The 24,721-nt window shown below is 42.0% G+C and overlaps 1 protein-coding gene across 2 annotated transcripts in view; it reads right to left on the bottom strand.

Annotated features, from left to right (window-relative positions):
- Positions 1-15,303: 15,303 nt before the first annotated feature.
- PPM1L (protein phosphatase, Mg2+/Mn2+ dependent 1L) overlaps positions 15,304-24,721 on the bottom strand; it is a 194,294-nt gene continuing 184,876 nt past the window's right edge. For both annotated transcript variants that reach the window (XM_075268739.1, XM_075268738.1), the window contains 2 exons: positions 22,122-22,283; positions 15,304-16,254 (listed from right to left, as the gene is read on the bottom strand). In XM_075268739.1, the coding sequence (XP_075124840.1) occupies positions 15,908-16,254; positions 22,122-22,283 (509 nt within the window). In that variant the 3' untranslated portion in view covers positions 15,304-15,907. The remainder of the gene's footprint in view (positions 16,255-22,121; positions 22,284-24,721) is intronic.

Here is a 24,721-nt window from a genome sequence, read left to right as displayed (position 1 = left end):
GGCATAGCACCCCCTTTCCTGAACCCCACACAGTATAACACCCCATTTACACACACTATAATGTCCCAAAGTGGCCTCCAGACAGTATAATGTCCCATAGCGGCCCCCGCACACAGTTTAATGTCCCACCATGGCCCCTGCACACAATATAATGCTCCCACCGTGGCCCCTGCACATACATTATTATACCCAACTGTGGCCCCTGAACACATATACTTTTATGCCCCATAGTGTTCCCTGCACACCTACTATTATGCCCCACCCTAGCCCTTGCGCACACACTATTGTGGCCCCTGCACACACTATTATGCCCCATAGTGACCCCTGTACACAGTATTATGCCCCATAGTGACCACTGTACACAGTATTATGCCCCATAGTAGCCCCTGCACACACTATTATGCCCTATAGTGGACCAACCATGAAAAATTATTATACTCTGGGGTCTTTCAGGCTCAGGTGTTACCTACCTCTCCTTGGCTATGGCGTACTGCACACTGATTTCGGTCTTCTTCAATGTTGGACCAGATGTCATGTGAACCAAATCGCCGTTGCGACGCATAATGACGCTGGCCTAGCTCACTTGATGTCTGGGACATCATCATAGACCTAAAGACTGCTGGAACGTAGGAGAGGTAAATAACAGTGTTTTTTTATGTTCCCTCAACCCGCTCTGGGTCTCCAATCATTATACTCTGGGATCTGAAAAGACCCCAGAGTATAATGATAGCGGTGTGTGTTGGGGTTCGCATGCCCGCCTCCTTGTTTACTAATCTCAGCTTGTGATCCCAGTCGCCTCCGTTTCTGCAGAAGAGGAAGCATAGGCGTCTGTGAGCAGGAGTGGGCACTGGTAAGTAAATAGGGCCCGTTACTGCTGCTACCCTGGCATTTACATCACTGGTCAGCAACCTTCGGCACGTCTGTTGAGCTGCTGTGAAGATACAACTCCCATCATGCTATATTCACTCCATCGGAGTTCCAAGAACAGTGGAGTAAGTATGCAAGTTGGGAGTTAGTTTTACAACAGCTGGAGTGCCGAAGGTTGCCTACCCCTGACCTACATGAATTAATGTTATTTGGAAGGCAAAGGGTCGTCACACCAAGTAATGATATGACTTTATTTTTAATTGACAAAAATAAATTATTAACTTTTCTATTTTTGAAATAATTCTTACCTTTTCCACACCCGCTTATACCTGTTGCAGAGTACTATATAATTTATAATCTCATTAAATGTGTTTTGGCTATGGGGAAAGCTAAAATTGCTGAGAAGTTCAATTTAGAGCAAGCAAAGAAACCTTCCAAAAAGTTATTATGGATATTAAATTAAAGACCTGAAGGACATCTATTTCACCGGCTGGACTTATTGTCAGTAGCTTTGGATCAATTCCAGTGCAGTCCCCGCTTGTTTTCTAGGTATTGCTTCATTTCACAGAGGAAGAATTTCTCCAATATCAAAAAAACTCCTGTTAATGAAGTTCTTTGTGACGGTAAACTAAAAGTCCAGTGCTCATAGTTTAGTTGTGGACTTGAAGTCCTCAAGTAAAATTAGAAGCCACCACTTATGGAATTATATATGTGATCTAGAACACAAGATTACAGTTATTTTAGACCCATCAGAATATAAAGGTCGAGCTGACTGATGCACAGGCGAGATCAATGACTAAGTGTTAACTCTTTAATGGGGATAGAAGGCGAGCGCCGGAAATATAAAATATGGGCTGCGAAAAAAGACCAAAGACTGAAAAGCATTGCTGGACTATGCTTTGTCTTCTGTGTTTGCTATACACATTGGGATTGTTGTTTCTGCTCCTTCACCACTTAGTTTTTAATTTAATGGGCGTAAGTATAGGATTTATGTGTTATTAACTCCAGTTCTAGCTGTCTACCACATTGCAGAGACTGTCTAAGCTGGAGACACCCTTCCATTTCATCTCATTTTCACTTTTAAGCATGTGCAATAAGCTCCTGAGATGTCTGCCAGTGTGTCACCGCATCAGACTGTTCCTGTCACAGTGGTGCTCCCAGCTGGAGGTGCGACGCGGCTTTATTTGAGTGTATTAACCTGTATAGTTCTCTGCACCGCAAGTAGCTGTACGTAATAACATATCCTATCCATTTACAGTCGGGGAATATCACATAAACTATGAAACTGGAAGGTACAAAACACTCAGTTATAAAATCCAATTGTTCTATTAAAAGGGTTCTCCAAGAACTGGCCAAAAAATGAAAACTAATGTCAGGGAACCTGCCCTGATACCTTACTCGGGGGTGGGCCATAACACCATTCCTTTCTGTTCAGGCCCTGTATTAGCCTGACAGGATTTCTCACTGAGGGCGGGTTCACACCTGCACCCGGTCTCTGCTCTGCAGGTTTCCGTCTTCTGTCCGAGAAACTGGACAGGAGACGGAAACCGGCAGTCAGTTTTCAAACCCATTCACTTGAATGGGTTTGCAAAGTGTCCGCCCGTGAGCGTCTTCTGCCTTTCCACAGTGAAACCGTTTTTTTTAACCGGACACAAACATGCAGGACTTTATGATCGGATCAAAAAACCCAGTTTAACCGCAGAGACCAGAAGCCGCTCACGGGTGGACACTGACTGCCGGGTTTCCGTCTCCTGTCCAGTTTCTTGGACAGAAGACAGAAATCCACATAGCGGACACTGGGCACAGTTGTGAACCCGCCCTGACCATGTCTATAAAAACACCAGAAGCTGGTGGAGCAGATGAGCACAGAGGTTGTGGTGCTAGTGCAGTCATGATCAGTGCTTCAGAAATCCTGTCAGGCGGATGCTTTTCTTTTGATGATGCTGGTATGTGTCAGGGCCGGTATGATAACCAAACCTCTTTAAGGATACATAGACAAAGAAAGATTAGGGCCCAGAAGCTTCAGTGAATGGACCCCATGGTGTTACAGCTCCTGGCATGGTTAGCTATATGATTTATTGGTTAATTATGTTATTGGTATGCTCAGTTCTCTGTTTCCCTCCCTTATTTCTATTCAAAGTGGTTATGCTGGGTTCACACCAGCGTCTGGACTCCGTTATCAGGTTTCCGTCTTCTGGGTTTGAAAGATGCCGGCAGGTTTCCGTCTCCTGTCCTGTTTTGTGCAGGAAACGGAAACCTGAAGAACAGAGTCCCGGGCGCAGATGTGAACGAGTCCTTACCTGATGGAGGTTATTCTTGGGTCAGCTGTATTCAGGCACGAGAAGGTTCTAGAAGTGTCATGATGTCTGCCTAGTAGCAGAAGTCATCATCTGATTGTTCAGGTGGCAGCTGTGGTGGGAAGATTCAACTGGGTCAGCTGTGCCACTGGCACGAGCAGGTTCTGTGAAGTCTGCTTAGCAGCAGGGTCATCAGCGGATGGGACTGTTGGCTTCAGTGGCGGGAAATTTGAAGTTTAAAAGGAGCTTCGTCTGAGGTCTCCATGGTCAGCATTACCTGGGATCCCTATGGAGCAGTATCCACCCTCTCTCCCTTATTCATATAATACCCTTACTTGTTGCAATGCTTTGTTAGGGCGGGTTCACACCTGCGCCCGGTCTCTGCTTTGCAGGTTTCCATCTTCTGACCGAGAAACTGGACAGGAGACGGAAACCGGCAGTCAGTTTTCAAACCCATTCATTTGAATGGGTTTGCAAAGTGTCTGCTAGTGAGCGTCTTCTGGTCTCTGCGGCAAAACTGTTTTTTTTTTTAACCGGACACAAAGTCGGACATGCAGGACTTTGTGTTCGGTTAAAAAAAACGGTTTCGCTGCGGAGACCAGAAGATGCTCATGGGCTCTCATGGGAGGACACTGACTGCCGATTTCTGTCTCCTGTCCAGATTCTCGGGCAGAAGATGGAAACCCACAAAGCAGAGACCAGGCGCAGGTGTGAACCCACGCTTAGCGGGGATTTTGTCCCCCAGCTAATTCTTTTGGGACTTGTTTGACGCAATTAATTCATTCAATTGGGTGATCATTAATTATTTAATTTTAATTATATCTCATCATTGATTCTGATGATTTAATTAACTAATTATATCCGCCTAAGAAAGGCATCGCAGCCAATTCATTGCAAAAGAAACTGGTTTGTTTGTTTTGATTTCAGGATATTTATACTATTATATACAGTATTATATATATTATATATACATTTATTGTGCATATGGGCCTTTGTAGCACCACAGAATAGAATCAAGTTGTTATCATGCTAACAGCACACAGCATGCTTGAAACATGTAGACAACTTGGAGTGGTGGATGCCTTTCATTTTCACAGCTGATTTTGCACCCGGGAGCCATCCTTATAATTCTCTCTCATCCCAGATTCAGGAGCACAGTCCCCGATTTTCGACGCGGTCTCACTGTTCTGGGCGGCAGGAGATGTGCCCTGGCTTTGCTTATCTGTGAGTTGAATACAATGGTGAAGCTCGTAGCTGCCTGTTCTCTGCTCCATCATTCAGTCCCTGCTTCTGCTCTCGGCAGCTTGGACCATGGAGTGACATCCCTACATTGTGCCTGTTGTTCCTTGAAGTCACTGGCAGGAGATACAGGAGTGGACTGTGTTTTGTTTAATACAAGAGAGGACATTATTCATATTATTTAGTGGTGGCTATAGTAAAGGTGTTTTAGTTACAGTGGGGCCATATTATGTAATACATTATACAGTGGGGGAAATATTAAGATGGACATGATACCACGGGGGTAATATTTAGAAGGGCATTATGCAGGGGTACATATAATTGGATACATTATACAGTGTGGATTCATATTAAAGCAGACATCATGCACATGGGGGGGTTATACTATAGGTACTGCAAGGTTACGTTGATACAACGTACTGTTTGGGTGCACAAATGGAAATGGAAAGACCCAAAATGGACAGGGCTAGAGATGGGACATACAATATCTAAAATTGTCACTACATAAACAGATTTTGTCCCTCTTTCAGTCCTTTGATAGACACAATGTTGTTTTCCCTTGAAGACTAGATGAGCTGATTAGAGATGAGCGAACAGTGTTCTATCGAACACATGTTCGATCGGATATCAGGGTGTTCGCCATGTTCGAATCGAATCGAACACCACGTGGTAAAGTGCGCCAAAATTCGATTCCCCTCCCACCTTCCCTGGCGCCTTTTTTGCACCAATAACAGCGCAGGGGAGGTGGGACAGGAACTACGACACCGGGGGCATTGAAAAAAATTGGAAAAAGTCATTGGCTGCCGAAATCAGGTGACCTCCATTTTAGACGAATAGTGGATTTCAAATCCGGGTCATATGAGAATGTGAACTTTGTGACTATGAGACAGGGATAGCTGTACAGGCAGGGATAGCTAGGGATAACCTTTATTTAGGGGGGAATGTTATTAAAAATAACTTTTTGGGGCTCTATCGGGTGTGTAATTGTGATTTTTGTGAGATAAACTTTTTCCCATAGGGATGCATTGGCCAGCGCTGATTGGCCGAATTCCGTACTCTGGCCAATCAGTGCTGGCCAATGCATTCTATTAGCTTGATGAAGCAGAGTGTGCACAAGAGTTCAAGCGCACCCTCGGCTCTGATGTAGCAGAGCCGAGGCTGCACAAGGGTTCAAGCGCACCCTCGGCTCTGATGTAGGAGAGCCGAGGGTGCACTTGAACCCTTGTGCAGCCTCGGCTCTGCTACATCAGAGCCGAGGGTGCGCTTGAACCCTTGTGCACACTCTGCTTCATCAAGCTAATAGAATGCATTGGCCAGCGCTGATTGGCCAATGTATTCTATTAGCCTGATGAAGTAGAGCTGAATGTGTGTGCTAAGCACACACATTCAGCTCTACTTCATCGGGCTAATAGAATGCATTGGCCAGCGCTGATTGGCCAGAGTACGGAACTCGACCAATCAGCGCTGGCTCTGCTGGAGGAGGCGGAGTCTAAGATCGCTCCACACCAGTCTCCATTCAGGTCCGACCTTAGACTCCGCCTCCTCCGGCAGAGCCAGCGCTGATTGGCCGAAGGCTGGCCAATGCATTCCTATGCGAATGCAGAGACTTAGCAGTGCTGAGTCAGTTTTGCTCAACTACACATCTGATGCACACTCGGCACTGCTACATCAGATGTAGCAATCTGATGTAGCAGAGCCGAGGGTGCACTAGAACCCCTGTGCAAACTCAGTTCACGCTAATAGAATGCATTGGCCAGCGCTGATTGGCCAATGCATTCTATTAGCCCGATGAAGTAGAGCTGAATGTGTGTGCTAAGCACACACATTCAGCACTGCTTCATCACGCCAATACAATGCATTAGCCAGTGCTGATTGGCCAGAGTACGGAATTCGGCCAATCAGCGCTGGCTCTGCTGGAGGAGGCGGAGTCTAAGGTCGGACCTGAATGGAGACTGGTGTGGAGCGATCTTAGACTCCGCCTCCTCCAGCAGAGCCAGCGCTGATTGGTCGAGTTCCGTACTCTGGCCAATCAGCGCTGGCCAATGCATTCTATTAGCCCGATGAAGTAGAGCTGAATGTGTGTGCTTAGCACACACATTCAGCTCTACTTCATCAGGCTAATAGAATACATTGGCCAATCAGCGCTGGCCAATGCATTCTATTAGCTTGATGAAGCAGAGTGTGCACAAGGGTTCAAGCGCACCCTCGGCTCTGATGTAGCAGAGCCGAGGCTGCACAAGGGTTCAAGTGCACCCTCGGCTCTCCTACATCAGAGCCGAGGGTGCGCTTGAACCCTTGTGCAGCCTCGGCTCTGCTACATCAGAGCCGAGGGTGCGCTTGAACCCTTGTGCACACTCTGCTTCATCAAGCTAATAGAATGCATTGGCCAGCACTGATTGGCCAGAGTACGGAATTCGGCCAATCAGCGCTGGCCAATGCATTCTATTAGCCCGATGAAGTAGAGCTGAATGTGTGTGCTAAGCACACACATTCAGCACTGCTTCATCACGCCAATACAATGCATTAGCCAGTGCTGATTGGCCAGAGTACGGAATTCGGCCAATCAGCGCTGGCTCTGCTGGAGGAGGCGGAGTCTAAGATCGCTCCACACCAGTCTCCATTCAGGTCCGACCTTAGACTCCGCCTCCTCCAGCAGAGCCAGCGCTGATTGGCCGAATTCCGTACTCTGGCCAATCAGCACTGGCTAATGCATTGTATTGGCTTGATGAAGCAGTGCTGAATGTGTGTGCTTAGCACACACATTCAGCTCTACTTCATCGGGCTAATAGAATGCATTGGCCAATCAGCGCTGGCCAATGCATTCTATTAGCGTGAACTGAGTTTGCACAGGGGTTCTAGTGCACCCTCGGCTCTGCTACATCAGATTGCTACATCTGATGTAGCAGTGCCGAGTGTGCATCAGATGTGTAGTTGAGCAAAACTGACTCAGCACTGCTAAGTCTGCATTCGCATAGGAATGCATTGGCCAGCATTCGGCCAATCAGCGCTGGCTCTGCCGGAGGAGGCGGAGTCTAAGGTCGGACCTGAATGGAGACTGGTGTGGAGCGACCTTAGACTCCGCCTCCTCCAGCAGAGCCAGCGCTGATTGGCCGAATTCCGTACTCTGGCCAATCAGCACTGGCTAATGCATTGTATTGGCTTGATGAAGCAGTGCTGAATGTGTGTGCTTAGCACACACATTCAGCTCTACTTCATCGGGCTAATAGAATGCATTGGCCAATCAGCGCTGGCCAATGCATTCTATTAGCGTGAACTGAGTTTGCACAGGGGTTCTAGTGCACCCTCGGCTCTGCTACATCAGATTGCTACATCTGATGTAGCAGTGCCGAGTGTGCATCAGATGTGTAGTTGAGCAAAACTGACTCAGCACTGCTAAGTCTGCATTCGCATAGGAATGCATTGGCCAGCCTTCGGCCAATCAGCGCTGGCTCTGCCGGAGGAGGCGGAGTCTAAGGTCGGACCTGAATGGAGACTGGTGTGGAGCGACCTTAGACTCCGCCTCCTCCAGCAGAGCCAGCGCTGATTGGCCGAATTCCGTACTCTGGCCAATCAGCACTGGCTAATGCATTGTATTGGCTTGATGAAGCAGTGCTGAATGTGTGTGCTTAGCACACACATTCAGCTCTACTTCATCGGGCTAATAGAATGCATTGGCCAGCGCTGATTGGCCGAATTCCGTACTCTGGCCAATCAGCACTGGCTAATGCATTGTATTGGCTTGATGAAGCAGTGCTGAATGTGTGTGCTTAGCACACACATTCAGCTCTACTTCATCGGGCTAATAGAATGCATTGGCCAATCAGCGCTGGCCAATGCATTCTATTAGCGTGAACTGAGTTTGCACAGGGGTTCTAGTGCACCCTCGGCTCTGCTACATCAGATTGCTACATCTGATGTAGCAGTGCCGAGTGTGCATCAGATGTGTAGTTGAGCAAAACTGACTCAGCACTGCTAAGTCTGCATTCGCATAGGAATGCATTGGCCAGCCTTCGGCCAATCAGCGCTGGCTCTGCCGGAGGAGGCGGAGTCTAAGGTCGGACCTGAATGGAGACTGGTGTGGAGCTATCTTAGACTCCGCCTCCTCCAGCAGAGCCAGCGCTGATTGGTCGAGTTCCGTACTCTGGCCAATCAGCACTGGCCAATGCATTTCTATGGGGAAAAGTTAGCTTGCGAAAATCGCAAACTGACAGGGATTTCCATGAAATAAAGTGACTTTTATGCCCCCAGACATGCTTCCCCTGCTGTCCCAGTGTCATTCCAGGGTGTTGGTATCATTTCCTGGGGTGTCATAGTGGACTTGGTGACCCTCCAGACACGAATTTGGGTTTCCCCCTTAACGAGTTTATGTTCCCCATAGACTATAATGGGGTTCGAAACCCATTCGAACACTCGAACAGTGAGCGGCTGTTCGAATCGAATTTCGAACCTCGAACATTTTAGTGTTCGCTCATCTCTAGAGCTGATCCACACACAGTTTTCTTGTTTGAATACCATTTTGACATTAGTTTTTCTGAGCTTTTTATTCAAAATACCAACATTTACACAATGGATGTGTATGTTACCACCAGGCAAGGCAGGCTAAATACTGAACGTATCAGCGGCCACCTCGGACTGATCCCTTTAATGTTTTATTGATTCTCAGGTATCACAGTCAAAACTCGCATCAGAGACTCATGAAAACTGTTGCAAAGAAAAACAAGTAATGTCCAAGTAACCTTTCACCAGGTTTGGTAAATCTACCCCAGAATATCTGATGTGACCATCAGATTCCGGATGCTGAATGAACAAATATTTCCTAATAGCTAAACAAAGTAAATTTGGGCAGTCAGAAAATGCGCCAGATTTATCATATTGGCTGATGCTGGGCATTACGTATGGACTATCTCTGAACTGTCTAGTCTAATGTTATCCCAACTTTCAGTTGCCTTACTTTGAGCCAATTTTCCAACACAATTTTGTTGTATCTTGATTCATTTTGGCACATTTACGCCATGATGCCTTTTTCTTAAAAGCTACGCCCACATGTCTAGCAAGTCGTAAATATTTTAGTACCAATTAGATGCACCAGATTTACCCTTGTGTATAGTCCTGTCCAAAATAGTAAATCTGAATCACTGTATAAACATTAAATAATGGAAATCTTGGGCCTGGAAATAAAAGCTTCTTTTTTCTGCATTTTCTTAAAGTTCTTATAGTGTGGATGTCCTTGGGATTGGTTCATTGATCCTGGTTATATGGTTAGCCTTGTATTACATTAGTGTACATTAGGAACCTCTCATTTTCTGTTAGACAATAGAAACTTTTTTCTTCTCTCTTCAGATTTTTTTTACATTGTAACATAACATACCTAAAATCCCATTAGTTAATTTGCTAAAAGCCTAGAATCATCTGTGTGTCATTCATCTGTCATTATGTTTCCTGATGCCTGTTTGCCTGAGACCCAAAGATTGCTTCTATTTATCACTGAGAATTATTAGGATTTTTTTTATGGATTATGTTTGTTCATAAGTATAACTAAAAGGCATATCAGCTGGTATGGGAGCCAACAACTAAGAGAGCCAATTTGTACTCAGACATCAATCAGTTTGGTTTCAGTGGTCATGTGGGGTAAACCAACTTCATGACGCATCTAAGCATGTCCTGCATTCATGGTCGTATCCACTGGCAACTGATCAAGACAACAAGACTGTGACCACAAGATATTTAGAGAAAATCTTTAAAACTCTGCAAAATGTTTAATCACTTATATTTGCAAAAATGTTTAACTTTTAATTCTACAAATTTAAAAATAATTACGTACATGGGAATACCCCTTTAAGTACTAAAAAGCTGAAGGTTCAAAAAAAAAATGAGGGGGGGAGTAATTAGTTTATATATTTTTCTGTACTCATTGGTTTACATACAAGCATTTTTATACATTGTGTGAGAAGATGACAGGCAGAGTGCTGTTATATCGCTATATCTCCCCCAGGTTTTTAACTTACTGTGTTTCCCCGAAAATAAGACAGTGTCTTATATTAAATTTTGGTCCTAAGGATATGCTATGTCTTATTTTCAGGGGATGTCTTATTTTATTTTTATGTACTGCTGCCACCATTGCGCTAAACTGATATGTGCTTGCTGCGCAAAGACTGTATGAAGAAAAACATTCCAGCCGGTTGAACGCTGTGTGCGATGCTCCGTGTGCACAGGTATGCCAGCTGCTGCTGCTGTGATACCGTACGTTGTATCCACTGTTCCTGCTGCTGTGGGATGAACTAGGAGAGTGGACCCCCTGCCGCATACGATGCTTAGTGTATGCACAGCGGCATCTCCCAGCTCATCCTACAGCAGCAGGAACAGTGGATACAATGTATTGCAGCGGCATCAATGTTTTTCTTCATACAATCTTTGCTCAGAAAGATTATTATTATTGAGGGATGTCTTACTTTTGGGGGGTGCCTTATTTTAGGCAATTCAACAAAACCTCTGCTATGTCTTACTTTCGGGGGATGACTTATTTTTGGGGAAACAGGGTATGTGTGCTCCAGTGCGGGTCTTAAGTAGGCCTTAGCTCCAGGTGTGAGTCCTTGGTTCATTACTCGTCCAGAAAAAGGCTGAAGATTCTGAATTCTAGTGCAGATCCAAGGAGTTGTATGGGTTTGTCCTTTTACCCTGAGTCCGGTGAGACTATATTGTGCTTGTTTTGTTTGTGTGGCTGGTAGTAAGCCACACATATAGTTAAATTATCATTTCAGTTTAGTTAGTGCTCAGAGGAGCAGGATTTTGTTTTGTTTTTGCCTGAAGTTAAGGCTGTATTTTATTTTGCTCATTTGGTGCATGAAGTAAAGGTTTATTTTACTGTTTTTTCTAAATAAACTTGTCTTGCTACATATTTCGTGTCCCTGTCTTTGACTGTTTGGTTCCACATCTGTGCTGCTGCTGAGCTACCCCATCCCACAGCTGGTATGAATTTTTTTTTTGGAGGGGGAGGGGGTTATATGGTTCTGGTTATCTCAGATAAACTTTTAGGCTAAGGCCTCAAGTAGTGAAATGAGGCTGAAAAAAACATGGAGGAAAAAAATGCAGCGAAATGCATCAAGTTTTTGCTGTTGTAAGCCGATGGCTGGTCAGGTAATGGAGGGAGTGTACATCTCACACAGACTACTAAGGTGGGTGAGATGAGAAAACTCCAGAAGGAATGTTTGTTCTCAGCAGACAACTTTCCTCTGCTGAGCATTTTGGTAAATGCTTAGTATTGGGCTGGATTTTTAGGAATGGCAGGTAGGTTGGTAGTGGGACCTGTCATTCCACCCCCTTAAGTCCACACTTTGGGGATGTTCCGGCAGTGACTCAGCTGCAGAGAGTCTCCTCATCAAGGAGGCTTAAGAAGTCAGCTCCAGCAGCAGACTTTGGCAGAGCTTGGCTTGAGTGCCAAACAGAGAGGTGTTTTTTTTTAGAGCTGTGTCCTGAATTATTCAACTGGCTTTTGATTTCTGTTATTCTAGGTGAGGTAACCTATTCTATGTTTAGTTAGAGCCTAGCCGGGCAGGTATTTTTGTATTGTTTCCTTTTGTTGCTGCACTACCTTTTGTGAGTGAAAATAAAACTCTACTATTGTTTTGGACTAAAGAATCTGGACTTGTGTGTCTATGCCACCCCACCTAGCAACCCCAGACCCTGACACTGTTTTTATGAGCTTTTTTTCTTCCCCCATTCAATCCACAACTAAAATGAACATGCTGCGATTTTCAAAAACACAGCTTTCCGCAGCTATTTTTTTTTTAAGTTTATTGATGAGATTATTGAAATCTGATTCACTTTGCTGGTACTGTAAAATGCAGCATTTTTCTGCAGAAGCCCAAACCACTGCATTTCTGCTATGTGGAGTCTCAGCCATACCCTTTTTTTCTGCATTGCACATGATCCCTATTCTGTAATTTTAATGTATGCACTATTCCTTTGCTGTGACATCACTGAATAAGTTATCCCACTACTGCATTCCTCAATCTCAATGGGCACTAACTGCTACACTTTCTCTTATAACAAACAACACTTAGCATAAAACATAACTTTTAATGTCAAATATGGTCAGCTAAAATCTTTCAACGGTATAGCTAGGGCTAAAATTAGAATACATAACTCAATAAGAAAAGTAGGGAACACTATAGAGATATAGCTTTTTTGCAATGTTCCTAGATACTGCAGGGTAGTTCAGCTTAGGGGAGTGATAATCACAACTTAACAGGTGACGGTTAGCACTAAATAGGTGCCTAGATGATGATAATCTCACTGATACTGTAGCTGATAACAATGTTGTATAGAGTAAATACCTTCTTCCCCCCTACTGTTTTGATGCTGTTCACACTGCCCTAAAGCGTCCACTCAATAGCAAAGTTAACCTGACACCTAAACATATAACTAGTGTCCCTGTCCATTTGATAAATATGCCATTCTATAGGGTTCACACTAGATATGTTGTAAATAATTAATCTCTCTACGCGTTTCGATTATATATTCTCATCAGGAGAGGATAAGGAAAAATAATAAAGAAGATGTTGCGGTAAAAACCGCATTTCCCGGTTCCCCGATGGTGGGAGCCAGTACTCAGTGTCAGACGCTGACCGCTCTCATGCTGGGGTTTAAATAGAGCCCTAGCACTCTCACGGGCACGCCCACCATGCGTCATGCGGACCTCCACCAATGAGCTTGCAGAGTGTCCAAATAGGGGAAACTCCCCTTCCGTGGGCGTGTACATACTCCCGCGGCGCTCTGTTATCCAGCACTTATACTATACTATGACAGGAGGAAACCAGAAGGTACGTGATTTCTCATATTTATGCAGGCAGAGTATCGGACTGGGGCTACAGTAAGTCCTATTACTGGTGACATCAAGTGGGCATCGGGCTTACAATATCTGATTTTAGTCTCGCATCATTGGATCATTTAGACCCTAATAACATATCAGAGACATAGTTTATATCTCCAAGATGCGATACCACATTTAGGACTGGAGGAGGTTATCGATCTATTATTAAGATCTATTATTATTAAGGCTTAATAAAAAAATTGCTAAGTGTTGTTTGCCCACTACTGCATTATCACCGTATCACTATAATGTGACATCACTGTGTCCATTAGGGTATCAAAACAAACATAAGCTTTCTGATGTGTTGCTGATGGTGATCATGGCAGAGTGGGGAATTTTTACACATTTTGTTATGAGGCCACATGGTGATTTGTTATACCCCTTGTTAAAAATAACCAGTCCCCTAGGAAATAAGCATAGTGGGGTGTACATGTCCTCTATACCAGTGTTCCTCAGTGCTCCAAATCTCACTGCTCATTACTCAAAGAGATTGTATTAACAAAACCCCACAGGGCTGGGACCATATACTGCACTGCCTGCTTGGTTTAGTGTTACTTCACATTTCCTAAAATATTGATCCTAATTTGTTGTAGAACTTTGTGCAATGGTCCCGATTTATCTGACTAGACCTTGCAGAAATTGTTGTGCTTATCAGCAAAGCAACCTCATTCAGATGAATCGAACCGATTTTAAGGTGCAGAAAGTTTTGCAACAAATGTGTGATGTGTAAATATATTCCAATAGTATTGCAACATTGCAAATGGACATCAAAAAGAAATGTACATTTGGGAGAATTAATGTGACACAATTTTGGTGTACAGATGTTTGCACCAAAAATGTACATTTTCCAACCTGTTCACCACTTTTGAGAAAGGGTGGGGATCAAAGCAGGCCATGGCTGGGATGAGTCAGCCTGACAGATAACTGTATACTGTATAGTAACTGTTAGTTACTATAACTAACGACAGAAAACTGGTATGTTATACCGTACCAGAAATCTACAACTGTTCTTTATTTCAATACTGGCACATGGTACCCTCTGTGGTGTGTCAAAATTTATTAAAACACCAACATTTCTTAATAATTCTGGCACATCTGTAGCCATCGCTTAAAATATTAATACCGGTTCAAGATGCACCAGTCTTAATACCCCCCCCCATATGTGTGTGTATTGTGGATACAATACATGATCACCACCATCATGAAGACAACTTTTTTGCAGAGGATGCTCTTTCAGTTGCAGAAATATGGACACAATTCAAGCAAATTTGGTAAGTATAAGTTTATTGATTGCAGTAAACACAATGGATTTAGGATCTGGCATTAGATCCTTTCTGAAGTCCAGGATAACAACTGCGGTGAATACTCTGTATAGACTTCCAGTAAATTCAAGCTTCCCACTAACTAAAAAGAACAACACCAATGGAAATCCATATAGCAAATTCACCGCAGTTGTTATTCTGGACTTGAGAAAGGGTCATATCCTCAATCTGAAATGTGCAAGCAATAAACTTACCAAACTTGCCTAGATTGAAGGGTTGTGGGGTTTCCATATTTGTCCGTTGCCAACTCTGACTCTGACTCCTTCATAAATGGTTGCCATTCTCAGACAGACGCACTAAGCTCCTCTTATTCATGAAAAACCATGTGATTGACTTCATGCAAAAGTAAATATGCAACTAATTTATTATACAATATTGATAATTGTGTAATATAATGTCAGTTCTTCTGATCCATCGCAGGACCTGAAGAACGGAAAAACTGGGCAGCAACATTTCCTGGAGACGATGGACAAAAATGGATTCTAATGGACCTTATTGACTATAATGAAGGCTATCAGAGTTGGGCTTGCAGGACTTTCCTACGGACACAGATGTAAACATAGCCTTAGTGATCAGTGTCTACCTCACACCCATACAGGCTGCAGTGTTTGGGGACCATTTTTCTAAGCACCCCATATGTTGAAGCATGTTTATTCTGTACAGTAAAAATGTATGTAAAAATCTAATAATCCAGTTGTGATAAAACACATTTGTCATACAGGTTCTTGAGATTTTATTAGATGTCTATCATCCAAGTTTTAAAATATCAAAGTACGGAGTCTGCCTCCAAACCATAGCAGATATGGCAAACAGTTCAGCAGGTAAGCGTTAAACTCTTCTTCAAAGACAAAGCAACTTATAGGTGACATCATTATTATAATAATAATACATTTTTACAACTTGTTCACAATGTTTGGCCAACACTCCCCCTGCATATACATTAGACAAATGGTTGGTAAACACTTGGTTTATTCTTTGACAGAGTGGCATGGTTCTCAATCCTCGTATGATGTACCATGATACAATCTCACCTCCACCGCAAACCAATGCCATAAAGTTTCCTTGGAGGGTAACACTTTCTTTTAATACAGATAGTTGCTTGTTAAGAATGTCACAATGTTGGGTCATATAGTATATACGTTTCGTGTGTTCATAAGTTTACAGTTGATGGATACATTAGCTGCATGAGTCCATGTTAAGGTCTAGGACATGGATATGGAGTCATGGGGCAATCTTAATAATGTTTCCACATTTTCCTATTTAATTAAAATAAAATAGTTTGCCTTAAGTCCATCTGTACATCAGTAAATACCTTATTGTTCATCTGTTCTACTACTATTCCTGAACTTTACTACCATGACTGTAATGTTATCGGGACATCCTCTGTAGAAGGATTGTAACACAATGCTTTTGGCTCCAAAGTGAGGTTCATCCAGACGTTCTTTAATAAATCGGACGGCTTCTTCATTACTGAAAGCGTCCCATAGCCCATCAGATGCCAGGATCATGAACTCTGGTTGCAGCTTGTCGAGGTCAAAGCTCAGGATATCAGGGTCTGATATGATGACGTTGAGATTTTTCAAGGGATAATCCCCTAAAGAACGGGACATTGCCAAAATTCCTTGAACTCTCCAAGAGCCATTGAAGCTGATGAAGCCACCTGGTAAGTAAAAACAATGAGACTGTTATTCACTAATAGCTGCACAATACAAGTACATTCCACAATGACTGAGGTAATTCCCAATGTGTAACAGGTCTATATTAGGATGGCTTCCACCTGTCTACAGCAATAAGCTACGTGCTAAAGTCTGTGCTGGTTATTAGATTCTTGTTTTAATAATTCACTTCTGGAATCAAATATTTCAGGCATTCCTGCCATCTACCTGACCTACTACATGGATGAAGGTTCATACACGAGATAGCTTTCGGCTCGCTCAGCATTTGTTCACCTTTCCCTCCTGACTTCATCATGAAGAAGCAATCCAGTCTCTGTGAGTTATTAATAAGAATATGTAAAACAGCAAATATTCATAAAAACAGGCTCATGTGGTTAAGTGTTTGTATTCAGACCAAATGGTAAAAAGCAGTGTGCCATATGGGGCAGCTCGGACCTTAGAAATGGCTGATCTTCTGGGATGTCATACGCAACAAGGTATAGAGTTTACAGAAATAAGTACACAAAGTCAAAAAACTCTTGTACACAGGTATGTGAGAAAAATTCTAGCGAATCCCATACAAACATTGAAGAAAAGTGCGCACAGCAGACATGCTGTGATTTCCAAAACCGTCGCATTTTTGGAAATCGCAGCATGTCAATTATACCTACGAAAATGTTGGTAGTTCACAGAGGAAAATACAGTGGATTTTCTGTGAAAAGCAATGAGGGAAAAACCATCAAGCATTTCTGCTGCTCTTTTTCCCGCTCCCAGCACATGGGGCCTTAGACTTAAAGTGGTTTTCCAGCCCCATTTTAAATTTTTGGCTTGCAGTCGGCCTACAATAGCAGTGTCCCACTTATGGGGCAGGTTAGTTATTAATGTTGATGGTGGTATTGTTCAAATGGCAGCATCATGGCCATCCAAATTCTGTATGTATGGCGTTATACTCTTCATACACGTCTTCCCTATCTTATAGCTCCTGTACTGTGATCGAGGTTGTGTCATCACAGAGTGTTGTGCAGTGACCTCCACACATTACTGGTACAGCTGGTGGATAAAGACTACTGGGAAGAAGGGAACTATTGTATAGTATTGTCAGCTGTTTGTAAAAAATTTTATGGACTTGCTAAAAACTCTTTGATGCACAGCACATAAAATCTTGAGTTGGATAGAGTGCTGCGGTAGATTCCATGTCTGTCAGATATGAAGAGGAAATATCTGCCTGACTACTGTTGCACATGCTTCCCTCCATGGTCACAGTCCAGCCATCCTGTTACAAGTTCTACCACTGTGATAACACGTCTTATTAAAGGGCACATGTCATCTCAGCCCAGTTCCATGATCATCATCGTAAGTTCTGCATCTGCCAATGTGTTTATAGTCATCAGATCTGAATTTAACATAGCACCTTTAGGCTAAGGCATCACGTTGCCGTAACTCACTAATTTTGGTTGCTGCGAAAACATAGTAGAAAAAAACCTGCTGTGTTTTACAATGACATCAAATTGAATGAGATTGTATTAATCTCATCCACACATTGTGGGAAAAAAGGAGTTGCGGAAAAGGTCCATATTAATTTTAGCTGTGAAATCACAAACGGTTTTCTTAAATATTTAACAGGAAAAAAAACTTTATCTGTGTTTCGCTACATGAGGCCTAGCCTTAAGAGGTTTTCTGGCAGTAGATTACTAATCATAGACCATCAGATTGGTGGGGGTCTGAAGCTCAGCACTATCATCATCTGAAGGGGCCACATGGGCAAGCACTGTTTCCCCTGTATTGTTTGCATGAGTCAGTCTACACACTGTCTACTTAATATTGAAGGTGTAGGGTAATGTAGCACTGCCCATTCACATAAACAGCAATACACTGTATAACTACTGTTAAGTCAATGGCTTTCAGGTAGATGCACCCATGTAAACAATGAAGATACTGCAGCATTCGCCCAAGCTCTATAGTCATTGGGGGTACCGATCTGATATTGATGACTTAAAGACAGGTAATCGATAAGTGAAACCAATAAATCCCTTTACGCTGTGGTGAAATAAGACGCTACTAGGATGATTGTAAAGCTGAGAAATCTATATTACTGCATGATGCTATCATGTGAACAAGAAGCAGAATTTCCTGGGATTATCTCAAGCATCTTGTATTCTAACTTTCCAACATACTGTGAAATCCATGAAAATCACGACGCGTGGCAAGTCGTTCCAGCAGCCTATACACATACTAAGAACAGTATGCCCTGTAGCCTCTGTCTCTTTAACCTCAGTAAATTTTGGCACATTGCAATGTTTGAGCTCATTCTACTAATGCCTACTTACGACTTACTACAGGTGAATGATGATAAGCAATGTGTACAAGGTGCATTAGTAGGTCCCGATCTGATAATAACCACAATAAGCATCCATTATAATATTTCTATGTCTATGAATAAGTCTATAGTCTGAGTAGACTCTGCCCAGCATGGCAGCAGTTCTCTATTAGGCCGTGTTATGCTAAATGTTCTGCTGATCACAGCACATACCGGTAGAGAGATCTTTGTGATGCCTCCCATATCTCTGGGGACTAATCATAGGGAATAAATGAGAACATCACGTACACTCAACATCATTGTGTGCACGCTGCTTTCTAAAAGTTGCTTTTCAGGTCATTCTTAACTGCGTATGTGGTTTGCAGAATTAAACAGATATCGGGATGGTTTACTCAGTTATTAGTTCTCTGAGCAATAAATACATTTTATGAGCTTTCATACATTTAATGCAAGCTTCAATAAAGCTGAAAGCAGGAGATGAAGACAAAGACTGTTATCCTAGTGTTTGGATGCACTGTTGAAAAAAGTGTCTGTCTATCTAAAAGCATGCAAAGTAAACAGCACAATATACGTCACACTGGGTGCTATCCTCAGAACTACCAAAGATCTCCAGAAAATATCTTCTAAAGAAGCAGGCAACAGTCCAAAAACTTCAAAGAAAAAAAAATGTCTTTTATTCATCCAATATTAGTATCTATCTATCTATCTATCTATCTATCTATCTATCTATCTATCTATTCCTATCTATCTATCTATCTATCTATCTATCTATCTATCTATCTATCTATCTGTCCCTGTATCTATCTATCTATCTATCTATCTTCTATCTATCTATCTATCTATCTATCTATCTATCTATCTATCTATCTATCTATCTATCTATTCCTATCTATCTATCTCCTATCTATCTGTCCCTGTATCTATCTATCTATCTATCTATCTATCTATCTATCTATCTATCTATCTATCTATCTATCTATCTATCTGTCTGTCTGTCTGTCTGTCTGTCTGTCTGTCTGTCTGTCTGTCTATCTATCTATCTGTCTGTCCCTCTATCTATCTATCTGTCCCTCTATCTATCTATCTTCTATCTATCTGTCCCTCTATCTATCTATCTATCTATCTATCTATCTATCTATCTATCTATCTATCTATCTATCCCTCTATCTATCTATCTATCTATCTATCTATCTATCTCCTATCTATCTATCTATCTCCTATCTATCTATCTATCTATCTATCTATCTATCTATCTATCTATCTATCTATCTATTTCTGGGCTAAGACATATGTAGAACAATGCTGTAAGGTAAAAAGTAGAAAACAAGTAATGGCTGAAACTCGCTGGAAACTGGCATGCTGTTTTATATGGAAATTGAAGAACGGTCACAGCTTTTATGGAGACTGTAGCTGTCTCTTTTGTCCCTGTAATAATATAAGACGGACTCAATGATGTTGACATCAGGGCTCTATGGAGGCCATGCCATCTGTTCCAGACCTCATTTTTCTTTGTTTTACTGGCGCTATCTCTTTATGACCTTGGCAGTGTGTTTGAGGTCATTGTCCTACTGCAGAATGAAGTGACCCTCCTGTCTCTTCCCTGCTAAGGCTCATTTACCTCAGCATACAGTATGTGTGGCAGCTAGCTGATGTCCATCTTTTTCTCACTGGTGCTTTAGCCAATCTAGCCTTATAATAGATATCGGCTCTCTGTGCCCTGACATCCTGCTGAGTATGTGCCAGACTTGTGTTTATTCCCAGCAGGAGCACATGCAGAGTTGTGGAGAGATTGTGGGAGTCTGAGCCTGAACCAATCATAAGCGGTGGGTCTCTGACTGTCTCAGATAAACTGCAGCTCAGTGCGGGTACAGTGATCCCACTCATCATAAAGTTATCCCTATTAATAGGGTCTAACTTCATATTTTGGTACAACTCTATTAACGGAGCCAAGTTAAAAAGCAGGCAAAAAGCAAGATAGAAAGAAAACAAATATGTTGTTATCCCCAGAAGGTACTTTACAAGGGTTTTATGTGCTAAAAATTGATAATATATCTAAAGATAGGTCTCTAATATCAGATTGGTGGGGGTCTGACAGCTGTCTCCCCCTCCCCTTGATTAGCTGATACACAGTGAATGTAGCAGGAAGCAGACAGCACTGTTCTTAGTGTAGTGGCTGAACTGAGTCACTGCAGCTTAGGTCCTATTCTGCAGTACCAGGTCTGACCACTACACAGAGAACAGAGCTGTCTGCTTCCTGCTCTAGTCTGTGTATCACCTGCTATGAACAGCTGTTCAATGGGGGTGTTTGGTATTGAACCCCTGACAATCTGATATTGATAACCTATTCTAAGGATAGGTCAAAAATATTTTCAGCTGGGAAAACCCCTTGAATAAATAATTTTTGAGCTCCTGTCTGGAGGGTAACATTAAACATTTCCAATGTTGGTTTGCAGTTCTTGAGGAACTTTCCTTGATATATTTGGCAGCAACTCTAACATGAAGACCAGTTCTAAAACAAATAGAGATGTCTTTTAGGTTGCCTTTGGTGATTGTGAGTTTACACCTACGTATTAGAAACATAAAGGGAGTCTACAATCTCTCCAAGCATATACAATTACCACCACCATGCTACAGAGCACATTACAGTGATAAACAATATACCTCTGTTATGTATGACACTTTTGTACATTTGGAGAAAAACTACTTTGAAGTACTATGCAAATTAGGTAGTTGGTGCCCTGTTGATGGGCTTTCATCCTTTGGAGCATTGCTCTTCCTGCTCAAGTAGCATGGGTGATGTCAAAACAATAGGAAAATCAACTCTTACTGCACGTGGTGGTGCAAACATTAACTGGTTATGCTCTGAGTGGCAAGAGCACTGCTCCAGGGAGCTAAAGCTCCGCCCCCAGTGCACCAACTTCCTCATTTGCATAAGAATTCAAAGTTGTCTTTCTCTAAATCTGTAAAAGTGACATACATAAAGAAATGCTATTTATCACTGTAATGTGCTCTGTAGTCAGGTGATGACAGTAGAATATGCTTGGGGGTTGGTGATAGACTCCTTCTAAGTGTGATATACAATATCTCTCTTTGTACCCCATTTTGTGCTCCCATGGTGCTTCTTAGCCCTGCATATTGCTTTGTGTTCAGTACCTGTAAGTTCCAATCTGATACAGAACATTTAACCATACAAATGACAGAGCAACCCAACATATATATTAGAGAGCTAGTATAAAACTAGCGATAGCCATGATATATATAATGTACATTATATATATATATATATATATATATATATATATATATATATATATATATATATATCTTTGTGAATCCCTCAGTCACCGGATTGATGGGAGATGCAATGGGATTTGACAGGTTTCAGATTCTGCGACAAGATATGCACATCATTCATTATATCCGTACTAATAATAGTCTGGATGCTAAAAATAAGTAAAAATTGTAAATGCTGTACGTTATCGCTGCAATGACTCTCATGTGTCGGAATAGTAAAGCTGAAGCTTGTAATGTGTATTCATGCAGGCAGGATCTTACCAGCTCTCTTAATCCTCTTTCTTTCCTTTAGCTGATATGGTTTGTGATCATGCGATAAGGGAATAGCATTTCCATCCTTGTCACACAAGACACCGCGTGAGTCTCCAACATTCGCCACTGTGAGCTCTTTGTCAGATAACAAAGCAATTAAACATGTGGTACCTGTAAGGGAAAACAGAGATGTTCTGAGTCTTTTGTAGTCAGAGATATAGGATCCACCTGATAACACACGCCGGGCTTTACAGGCAGTTTTACTAATTCTACTATTGGTGACTAAATGGGACACAGACAGCTGAAGACTCGTTTTTCACAATGACACGTGGCCATTATTACCCAAGATTCTGTAATGGGGCAGGATCTTCATATTGACTTTTGCCTCAAGATATCTGCCCCCAAAAAGTTTTGTGAGGCTGAATATGTGTGATGTGATGTCATCTACAATTTTTTTACCTTTTTTTATTTTGTGCTTTGCCCACCATATGCCGTAAAAGTAACACTTCATTTCACGTCCAATAAAAATCCATCCAAACAAAATCGGTTCCCCACAAAAACCAGTCAGATCACAGAAAATTCTTCAAGTTTTTGTACAGAGATTTTACGCATGAGGTTCATTTTTAATAATTTTCATGTTTTAAACTCCTGGCTACATAGCAAAAATTGTTCAGGAATGGTTTGAGGAGTATGACAAAACTCAAGGTGCTGTTGCTTTAGTTTAGAAATGTATTAAATCTCAATCCAAAGCAGTGGGATGTTCTGAAAAAAACAAGTCCAATCCACAGAGGCCCCACCTCAAATATTCACAGGACCAAAGGCTAACATATCATAGAACACCATTACAGGTCTGACGGAGGTCATACAATGATGGATCAGACGTGCACAATATTAAGTAAGCAGTTTACTAGTAGTTCCAGTCTAATATAATCCTAAGTAGCAAAAGGCCTTATGTCCAAAATGTGTCTGGTGCAAAAGCCTCCTTGTCACTCTTGCCAATCTTGGTACATGTTTTTCAAATTCAGTTTAATAAGGGTGCATTCACACTGAGTAAACACATGTGTATTTTTGCAAAACACGTGTAAAAATACATGTGTAAAAATAAGACTCCCATTGACTTCAATGACATTTTACAGGCGTATTTTTACAGGCGTATTTTTACACGTGTAAAAAATATCATTGAAGTCAATGGGATAGCAAAATTTACAAGTGTAATTTTACTCTACAAAATAAGCTAGCGTTTACTCAGTGTGAACTTACCCTAGATGAAAGTTGGCCTCTGACTTGCTCTATATGAGCACTCTCACACCACATCTTATCCATTGACACCATTCAGGATATGCAGCTCCCCTTCACCTGGGCGACACTTACTTTTTTCCTTTACTAAAGAACCATACAAGAACACTCAGAGAGAGTACAGCCAAGGTTTACATTACATTAGGCCGAACTCTTTCTGGAAGATTTATACCCAGGCACCAAGTTATTTAAGACATCTCAGAAGAGAAGTGGTAGACATTCAGCTTGTTTAGTATTTTACACTAGTAAATGCGAAGTCATAATGACCAGAGGCGTCTATTCATTTACTCTGTCCTGTGGGACCTTACTGCTTATCTAATGCCTTTTGCTGTAGTGAGTCTTGGGTGAATATCAATACAGTCCTATGAAAAAGTTTGGGCACCCCTATTAATCTTAATCATTTTTAGTTCTAAATATTTTGGTGTTTGCAACAGCCATTTCAGTTTGATATATCTAATAACTGATGGACACAGTAATATTTCAGGATTGAAATGAGGTTTATTGTACTAACAGAAAATGCGCAATATGCATTAAACCAAAATTTGACCGGTGCAAAAGTATGGGCACCCTTATCATTTTATTGATTTGAATACTCCTAACTACTTTTTACTGACTTACTGAAGCACAAAATTGGTTTTGTAACCTCAGTGAGCTTTGAACTTCATAGCCAGGTGTATCCAATCATGAGAAAAGGTATTTAAGGTGGCCAATTGCAAGTTGTTCTACTATTTGAATCTCCTCTGAAGAGTGGCATCATGGGCTACTCAAAACAACTCTCAAATGATCTGAAAACAAAGATTGTTCAACATAGTTGTTCAGCGGAAGGATACAAAAAGCTGTCTCAGAGATTTAACCTGTCAGTTTCCACTGTGAGGAACATAGTAAGGAAATGGAAGACCACAGGGACAGTTCTTGTTAAGCCCAGAAGTGGCAGGCCAAGAAAAATATCAGAAAGGCAGAGAAGAAGAATGGTGAGAACAGTCAAGGACAATCCACAGACCACCTCCAAAGAGCTGCAGCATCATCTTGCTGCAGATGGTGTCACTGTGCATCGGTCAACTATACAGCGCACTTTGCACAAATAGAAGCTGTATGGGAGAGTGATGAGAAAGAAGCCGTTTCTGCACGTACGCCACAAATAGAGTTGCCTGAGGTATGAAAAAGCACATTTGGACAAGGCAGCTTCATTTTGGAAACAAAAATTGAGTTGTTTGGTTATAAAAAAAGGCGTTATGCATGGCGTCCAAAAAGAAACAGCATTCCAAGAAAAACACATGCTACCCACTGTAAAATTTGGTGGAGGTTCCATCATG

The sequence above is a fragment of the Leptodactylus fuscus genome, chromosome 3 (assembly GCF_031893055.1).
Source record: "Leptodactylus fuscus isolate aLepFus1 chromosome 3, aLepFus1.hap2, whole genome shotgun sequence".
Lineage (NCBI taxonomy): Eukaryota > Metazoa > Chordata > Amphibia > Anura > Leptodactylidae > Leptodactylus > Leptodactylus fuscus.
The sequence above is the reverse complement of the archived record's forward strand: the minus strand, read 5'-3'. Positions and strand labels throughout refer to the sequence as shown.